Here is a 9,353-nt window from a genome sequence, read left to right on the forward strand (position 1 = left end):
GCCGGCAGATCTCTCTCTTATAACTTGACCTGTCAATGGTGCAAGAAAGAAATCAAGTTAAGAATAAACGATACAGATGATAAGGCGGTTTTGTCAAGATAAGTCCAGTAATTGCCTTCATCTGCAAGCTTTGGGCGCCTTTTCCTAAATTGTTAACAACAGAAAGACTCTTTTTTCCGCTGAAAAATTCAAACTAAAAATGGAAAATTCATCTCGACTTTGCTGGAAGATGGATTTATCTTTTGAAAGTATTTCATCGACGATACTGGCTTCGTTGAACATTATCTCTAGCATTTTAGCTGTGAGCAGCAATCTGTTAGTTTTAACAGCTATTTATAAGTTTTCTGCTTTGAGGACAGTGTCGAACTTTTTCGTAGCTTCCCTTGCGATGGCCGATACATCAGTCGGAATGCTAATGAATCCAGTTTATGCCTCCATCTTTATCGCCAATGCAACGGAAAATAATCATCCATTGAGAGTCACAGAGCACTGGTTATGGCTTCAAACAACTGTAGTGTCAACTTTCACTCTAACGGCTGTGTCCATTGAGCGCCATATTGCTGTCACAAAATGTTTCCGCTATACAGAGATTGTTACACTTAATCGCTGTATTTATGGCATTGCATCGATATGGATTTTCTCTTTTCTATACGCATCTCAACGATTTTCATTTCACAGCGTTGAGGACCTCCCATCCCTGTGGATTTGTACAACAATATTGACTGTATTTCTTCCTTTTTTTGTCATTTCGTATTGTTACGTTTGCATTTTCAAGGCTGCTCGATCACAATGTGTACGCATAGCAGCTGATAACAGCCTCTGCAAAGAAGTTCTGAAGAACAAGAAAGCTGCCTGTACATTGTGCATAGTGATCGGTCTTTTTGCGCTGTTATGGCTCCCGAGTCTTGCGTTGTCATTATGGCATATTTCAATCACGGATTCCTTGGAAAGACAATGCATTGACTACTTGTGGTTTTGGGCGGCATTTCTTTCATTCACCAGTTCGTTTTTCAATCCGTGGATCTATACGATTCGGACGAGAGAGTTTCGAATGGCTTTTCTGAAAGTACTACGAGTCAAATCAAAGCATTAAGAAACTAATATCTTCAGTGTGGACTACATTTCGAGTGATCACGATGACAATGAATCAGAAAGCATCTCTTCTGTCCAGTGTTATTGAGGAAAACTGCTTTGTCCGGCGTGCAAAGGGTAGTCCGATTTTCCGATCCTTTTGGAGTGATGATGAAGTTTCAAAAACTAAGTAATCATAGAGAATGTGCCATGGCGCAAAACAGTACAATACTCTTAAGAAGGCTCTCATCTTTCTGCATCAGTATTTAGTAGGATTATCATTACATAATCTCATTGTTGTCTTGGAAACTTAGTGCAGCTGGTTGGAGGTCCAGTAATTGTATTGTAAGGCTAAAACAAAGATGGCGCACAGCCTAGTTACCAGGCTCTCTCTCTCTAGTCTCCGTTTGCGCAAAGACTTGGACCATGGAAGAGCGAGGCGATCCTTTTTACTTGACGTTAATGTTGCGTCATGGTTTACATTGGGGTCCAGGTTATACCAGGCCAAAACGGGAGGTCTTTGGGGTGGATTGGACCCCAGATTTACACGTAATGAAAAGAAAACGATTCTTTAATCAAAAGTAGTGAAGTTAAATACACGGAATAACGGTAATTATCTTTAGTTGCTAAAAGCGTCTTATCTAATATATTTAACACCTTTTTATCGTGCGAGTATAATGACAATTTCTGTCAGCTCTAGGTATAATATATAATACGGAAATGACAATATGGTGGCTCAGACAGCAGCATTTTAGACTAAGATTATCACTCACTTGACATCAAAAAAGGATTTCCTAAAAGTTAGTTAGTCTAGAGAATATAATCTGTGGTTAACTCAATCATTTCAACGTCAGCTTTTAACTCTTTACGGTGGCCAATTTACAATTTCAACTCAGTTGATATTACCAAATGACCTTGTTACCCCCACCGACGCAGCACCACAGTTTCTTTAGAAACTTACCACCTTTATTGATTTCACGGAGAGGCTGACAAGTTAACCCGGTGAAATAAGTAATCATATTAAATTGGACAAAAGGAAAACTTCCCAAATGATTTAATGATTGCTAATTCTGAAAAATTTTAATTTTTTTCTCAGAGATCAAAGCTGCGCTTATTGACACTAAGTTATATTGAAATTCCCTAATGTATATCCAAGAGGCCTCTTATGAATGATGATTCTTGAAGAAGGAAACAACCATTAAAATACTTCCATCATTCCGGCGCCTCATAACTTTGTAAAGAGACCAGCGAGACTTAAAAGCGACACAACGCGAACTATGCGAACTGTTACTACTTAGACTCCTATAAAACTTCTTTGAAATACCATCGTTACTTTTAATTCACACAAGTTTTTACCATCATTCCCCCTTAAAAGCTCAAGGAAAGGTTTACAACTTTGTGTCATACCCACCTGATAAAATGGTTACAACAACTTCAGTGGAAACATTAATAATTACTGAAGAAGTGGCTTTCTTGTAATTGTTTCCTGTACAGCAGTCAATTCTCGATTTACCACAAAGGATAGCCTTTAAATCCTCACGAAAGGCCTTGTTGTAATAAGCAAAAATTAGAGGATTCAAGATTGAACTCGTCAAAGAAAATGTTATTGATATTGGCTCAAGAAGGAGAAAAATGACAACAGCAGAGTCCAACTCCATACCTCCTGTAGAGCTTTCATTTTCATCTTCCTCAGATAATTTTGCGAAAAGAAAGGTCTCCATAGTTTTAAGAATCAGTTTAGGACCCCATGTTATGAAATAAGTAAAAACAATCAAAACCATCATTTTGACAACTCGAATTTTTACCTTTGCCATGTTTTTGTTCATAATTTTGTTGCGCGCTCGATTCCATAACACCCTTATTATTCTGCCGTACACAACTCCCATAAAAATCAGGGGAATTATGAACGAACAAGCAAAGAAAACAGTCATGGAAATCTGAAATGGCAGGCCATGTTTATCTTCACAGTTTCCGAATGTTTTCAAGGTTTCTTCGTCCACATGGACTACCCACTCTGTGCTGTGTAAAACCGGCGCTGCACAGATTGCCCCGTAAATCCAATTTAAAACAACCACATTTCTGCTTTGTTTCCAAGTTATTCTCCTTGCTCTAAATGGATGAACAAGGTGAATGTAGCGGTCAAATGCAATTCCAGCAAGAAGAGCAAATGTAACGGCCAAAGTAGAGTATTTACCAAAGTCGATCAATTTACATGTAAAGTTACTGCCACTGAGTTCCATTGGTAACAAATCCGGGATGGAAACGGTACGAAAGAGAATATCTGTAATAGCTAGATTCAGTAAGTGAAAGTTCGAAAAGCTCTTAAAACATTTCTTCTTACGGATCAAAATCCAGCAGACAATAGCATTCTCGATTAGTCCACAAATCACTAAAATCCAACTACTCACAAAGAGGGCACCAAAGCTCTCGTCGTCCTCCGACGAAAAAAAAGGCACAGTTTCGTTTGTGAAATTTTGCCCCTCCGAGAAATTCCGCCCCATGATGATTTGACCTTACTTCTTTCTTGATCCTATTTCATTATATCCTTCCCTCCTCTCTTTAATTTTTAGAACCTTGTGTTTTACACCTACCGCACATCACATCACTGAGAGAGGACACTTAACTAATTCAAAAAAGGAGATAGAAAATCTTCACCGCACTTGCTGGTACCTGCTGCATTTTAACTTTCTCTAGTAACTGAATACAATAGGAAACGTGACGACATATAGATTATTATTTTCAGATTTGATTATGCATAAGCACGCGAGGGAAATGTAGGCAAGTAAGGTGTGGATATGAACTATACGTAAGTTTCTGTTTCATTTTACATTTTCATGGAAAATGTATGCGTTGAAATAAAAAAGTACGTCTAGAGGATAAGTTTCTTACAGCAACTTGTAATAGTGTTTAGCAAAAGACTGCAGCTGTAAATCACTTCGGCACGCTGCAGGCGACTGATGTGAACTTGACACAAATGGAACTGAAAACGTGTGCTACACTTCAACAAATTTTCTCACACTGTTTTTGTAATTTTCTTTTAATATTGCCGTCTTTCAAGACTGAAGTTCTACTCTTTCAAAAGACATGTTGTTCTTTTTGTAAACAAAGATAAGACGATAGATCTCGTCAACTGGATAATCTCTTCCTTGAATTGAAAAAAAGAATTGGACGTGACATGTATATATACTCACTGTCAGTGCAGTCATTTTTGCTTCGTTACTTTTCGGTATCCTCACGAGCGATTGCCTAAATTATCTCAAAACGAAAAACATTTACATTATTTTGCTAAGAAAAGTATACATCCCGCTGTTTCTCTCCCAAGCCCTGAATAATCCCATTTCTTTCATTATCAGCCTATAAGCATGTAAATTTCTGCAAAGCTATCAACGCATTCAGAATGACATTTTTTGCGTCAGTGTTACAAAGCAGGATTCTAGATTAAACAATCAATTTTTAACATCTTTAAATAATTTATCATACATGTACTTTGCAATTTGACTTATCACATGAAATGTATGGCTGAAGATAATTAAATGACCTCCTAGTTACATCCCTTCAGATGTTGACTTGTAGGAAAAAAAAAACTTAAAGTAGTGACACTTAAAAGGCTGATAATTAAAGGGTGCCAATTCTATTTTTAATAATTCGCATGCGTTCTTTTTTTATTATTATTTTCTATGTTTATCTTACATATTTAAACACAGGAGTCAACTGTCTTTGGCATAGACTTTTCTCTACAATTGCCACCGCAAGTCAAACTTTATCTGAAAGATAATCTAGCCTTAGTAGATATTCATTATGCAGTGACGAATTTCAGGAGTGTTGCCGGTGAGGTTTTATCATCAAAGAAATGAGAAATATAGATCGTTCAGATTTGCATACAAATGCCAGTAATTTGTTTCAAAATTTATATTACATTTCTCAGAATAAACAACAGCTGGCCAAATTATAACTTGCTTGAATTTTTGTCTTGGGATCAGAACGACAAATTTCAGTCATCAACCAAATTCAAACGAGGCGGACTTGGAAAAGATAACCGTACAGCCCATACTTCATTACTGATGCAGTTCTTGGTGAATAAAGAAAACAATGTCGAAAACAAAAGATTGCCATTGGGAGTACGGCTTTTTTTTGACAAAAGTATAGGGCTGTAAAGAAATCTTACCTGGATTTGCATTGCAATTTCGCCCCACGTCGTGTTGTAAGAACTTACCTCGTCTCGGAGGCAGTGCAAAATACAGAGAGGCTCTCTCTAAGATATCACCTACCGACTAGACCTGCGCCGTTGACAATCGAAAAAAGGTGTTGATAATCTGTAAGCGAACGAGAGTTCGTTTGCTGGAGAGATCGTTAATTTTCGTAGAGTACAGCTCTTGCACCTTGGCCTGAAAACAATTCGGTCGACGTCGATTCTCAATTCATTTTGGGAATATCTATTTTCAATTCAGTTCTTGACGCGAGTGTTACTGTTAGTAAAGTTTGCAGCCTGACTGCGTTGCCTTTGCCATGGTATCACGCGTTTTCACTGACAAAGGCATAACGGTGTGTTTACGTTGCCCAAGAAATTTCGCACCTTTCATTCTATGAAAAATGTTCTTTACTTCTTCTTTAAAGCTTGCGTTGTAGTAGCTAAATATCGGGGGGTTTAAAATGAAACTCATCAACGATAATGATTCAGATATGCCTTCAAAAAATTGTAACGACATGCCAAGTTCCTCGTCATTCAAATGTATTTCAGGCTGAAAGTTTCTAAAGGAACTGTGGTGCTGCGTCGGTGGGGGTAACAAGATCATTGGTTATATCAACTAAGTTGAAATTGTAAATTGGCCTCCGTAACGAATAAAAAAGCTGACGTTTCGAGCATTAGCCCTTCGTCAGAGCGAATGAAGGAATTGTGGGTTGTATCAGTGTGGTTTTATATGTAGAAAGCGGAGCTACGCCATTGGTGGGAACATGGCAACGAGAAAATACGAATAAATTAGTGGAATGAAACGGCACAGGTCTACTCGGTAGGTGATATCTTAGCGAGGGCCTTTTCGTTTTTTTACACTGCCTCCGAGACGAGGTAAGTTCTTACAACACGACGTGGGGAGAAGTTGCAATCCAAATCCAGATAAGATTTCTTTATAGCCCTATACTTTTGTAAAATAAAGCCGTACTCCCAATGGCAACGAACGTTTTTCATTCCACTGATTCATACGTGTTTTTCTCGTTGCCATGTTCCCACCATTGGCGTAGCTCCGCTTTCTGCATATAAAACCACATACAACCCACAATTCCTCCTTTCGCTCTGACGAAGAGCTAACGCTCGAAACGTCAGCTTTTTTATTCGTTACGGTGGCCAATTTACAATTTCAACTTAGTTGATATAACCAATTATCAAATGTATTTCAGTTGATCCTTCTCCCTCAACTTCTCCAGAACTTCTTCCCTTAAAAGAATAGGCTCTCACAGTTTTAACAACAAGATATGGACCCCATGTAATGAAATATGTAAGGACAACCAACACCATCATTTTCACGACTCGAAGTTTGGTCTCGATCATGTTTTTGCTTGTTATCTTGGAACGAGCTCGACGCCATAGAACAATCGCAATTCTACTGTAAACAACTACCATGAAAACCAAGGGAAGAATGAACGAACCCGAAAGGGAACACATTTAAGGAAATCTGAAACGATAGGCCATGTTTATCTTCGCAGTTCCCAAATTCTTCCATGTCTCCTCGTTGACTTCAACCACCCCCCCCCCCACCACCCCACCTCAAAAGTTAAATGGTCGGCCCCTAAGGGAAAAAAACTGTTCAAAGTAGTGACACTTTAAGGGCTGATAATTAACCACATGCGTTCCATGTAATGAAATATGCAACGCAACCAACACCATCATTTTGATGTCTCGAAGTTTGCTCTTGACCATGTTTTTGCGTGTTATCTTGCCATAGAACAATAATAATTCTACTGTAAACAACTGCCATGAAAACCAGGGGAAGAAGGAACGAACCTAAAAGGAACTCAATTAAGGAAATCTGAAACGATAGGCCATGTTTGTCATCGCAGTCCCCAAATTCTTTCATGGTCTCCTCGTTGACTTCAACAGCCCATACTGTGCTTTTCAAAAATGGTGAAGAAAAAAGCACTCCGCAAATCCATGATAGTAAAATTACATTTCTACTGTGTTTCCATGTAATTGTCCTGGCCCTAAACGGATGATCAATGTGAATGTATCGATCAATTGCTGTTTCGACCAGAATAAAAAATGTAACCGCCAAAGTAGTGTGTACACCAAAGTCGATCAATTTACATGTCAAGTCACTTCCGCCGATGATTTTTATAACATAACCAAAGCAAAGCGCGCGCTCTGATTGGTCAATTTAGCGTCCCCCATTTGCCCATGGGTGTAGGCTGCTGACGTGAGCAAATGCAAAGACTATTTTTCCGCGCGCGCTTGTTTTTTCTGGTCACGTAAGATTTGTTAAATAAAAGGGAACTCTTTAGCTACAATGTATCAATGTTATGTTATAAAACAAATGGTAAACACCACAGCGTACACTATTGAGTTATGGATGCATTTGGGAGGTTGCTAAGCACGAAAGAAACGTAAGAGTCGCGCGAGGCGATAGGCGAGAGCGACTCTAGCTTCTTGAGTGCTTCGCAAACCTCCCAAGTGCACCCATAACTTAATAGTGTACGCTGTGGCGTTTACCATTTGTTTTATAACATAACATTGATACATTCTAGCAAAAGAGTTTTCTTTTATTTAACAAATCTTACGCGACCAGAAGAAAACAAGCGCGCGGAAAACTAGTCTTTGCATTTGTTCACGTCAGCAGCTAGTCTCCCTCGCAGCGGGATGTCACGCAACGCTCCCCCAAAAGCGTTGCGTGACATAAAAAAAAACGGCTGCGAGGGAGACTAGTCAGCAGCGTACACCCATAGGCAAATGGTGGACGCTGAATTGACCAATCAGAACGCGCGCTTTACTTTGGTTATGTTATAATTAACAATTATTAAAAGCTAGATCATTGGATAATGCAATTCAAGACTTTTTATTGGCTTAGCCATTATGGTCTATCAGCCAATATACCATAATCTACAAATATGGCAAGCGTACGTTTCAGCTTAAGATTAAAAGGGAGCTAAGAATTTAATAAAATTTAATAATTTAATTGAACGTTTTTAATAAAACAATTATTCCACTCGCGCTTGTTGGATATGAGATGATTATAGCCAACTCGGCGCTACGCGCCTCGTTGGCTATCTATCATCTCATATCCAACGCGCGCTCGTGGAATAATTGTTAATTAGTGTACGCTGTGGTGTTTACCATTTGTTAACTCCAGGTAGCAAATTCCCGACCTTCTAACACAAAAGCGGGTCTCTTCAACCTGACTGTAGCAAAACTCAACAATTGGTATCCCTGATAACGTTTCTCCATTGGTTCTTGGCTAAAACCATCCTCGGAGACCCAGGGGCTGAGTGGATTTAAAGTTAGGGTATGAAGAGCCCCTGGGGACATTGTCTTACAAGACTAGTTCCAAACGGTCGCAGTCGTTCTGCCATCTGATTGGTGCCAGAAAATCTTTGTGTTTTTCTGCCCAATCAGAGTGAAGTGTGCTTTAGAGTCCTTTCGTGTGTTTTAACACGGACATATACTTGTGGCCAGTTGCTCGCTGTGTTTGTTTGGACTGTGCGACAGAGATTTGCTTGAGGTGAAAAGTTTCAGTCTCGGCACACAACGTAAGAGAAATCGATCAGATTGTCCGCGAAAATCTTACCGGAAATTATACTGAATACTTTCGCAGGTATCACTAGAGAACGTGTTTTAAAGTTTGCGAGGTTTGTATACCACACGATGGTTGCAGTCATTGATATGTCTCTTTAAACGATAGACGAGATTTAAGCTTAAATCTTTCTAGATTTTTTGCATAATTTGCTGTGACTGAAACTTTGCCAATCCCGTGAAGTTATTTCGTCGCACGGGCCACGCAGGTATGTCGAGCAACTGGTACTTGCGCAACTTTCTGTGCATGCCAAAATCTAATCTCATCTTCCCTCGAAAAAAAAGAAAAGCTAAGCATGGAAACATTTGCTTATTAGATGTGGGTAGATGACCCTGTACTACTAAGCTGACATTTGCAATAAAGCAAACCCGCCCTTTCCATCCAATATTTCTTGGTCTTTGGTTTTGTTTTTCCCATTGAAAACAGCATCGGATCGATTCCCAATGATCAAAGGTATTTCACTTGGTCTTCAGCAATCGACAGACTGAGGTGAAATGACAATGA

At 39.1% G+C, this 9,353-nt stretch overlaps 2 protein-coding genes across 2 annotated transcripts; one reads left to right on the plus strand and one right to left on the minus strand.

The window, feature by feature from the left end:
* The first annotated feature begins 142 nt into the window (after positions 1–142).
* Positions 143–1,502, plus strand: LOC111334853 (adenosine receptor A2a-like). Its single transcript, XM_022940705.2, has one exon. The coding sequence runs from the start codon at positions 200–202 to the stop codon at positions 1,091–1,093; it is 894 nt and encodes a 297-aa protein (XP_022796440.1). The 5' UTR covers positions 143–199; the 3' UTR covers positions 1,094–1,502.
* Positions 1,503–1,624: 122 nt separating this feature from the next.
* LOC148731977 (QRFP-like peptide receptor) lies at positions 1,625–3,962 on the minus strand. Its single transcript, XM_088759137.1, has one exon. It carries the CDS (start codon positions 3,570–3,572, stop codon positions 2,460–2,462), a length of 1,113 nt encoding a protein of 370 aa, XP_088615263.1. The 5' UTR covers positions 3,573–3,962; the 3' UTR covers positions 1,625–2,459.
* Between the last annotated feature and the right edge of the window lie 5,391 nt (positions 3,963–9,353).

This window comes from Stylophora pistillata, chromosome 4 (assembly GCF_964205215.1).
Source record: "Stylophora pistillata chromosome 4, jaStyPist1.2, whole genome shotgun sequence".
Classification (NCBI taxonomy): domain Eukaryota; kingdom Metazoa; phylum Cnidaria; class Anthozoa; order Scleractinia; family Pocilloporidae; genus Stylophora; species Stylophora pistillata.

What these genes read in the sequence shown, in the direction of transcription:
- LOC148731977 (XM_088759137.1), bottom strand. Translation starts at nt 3,572, where the DNA reads ATGGGGCGGAATTTCTCGGAGGGGCAAAATTTCACAAACGAAACTGTG.
- LOC111334853 (XM_022940705.2), top strand. Translation starts at nt 200, where the DNA reads ATGGAAAATTCATCTCGACTTTGCTGGAAGATGGATTTATCTTTTGAA.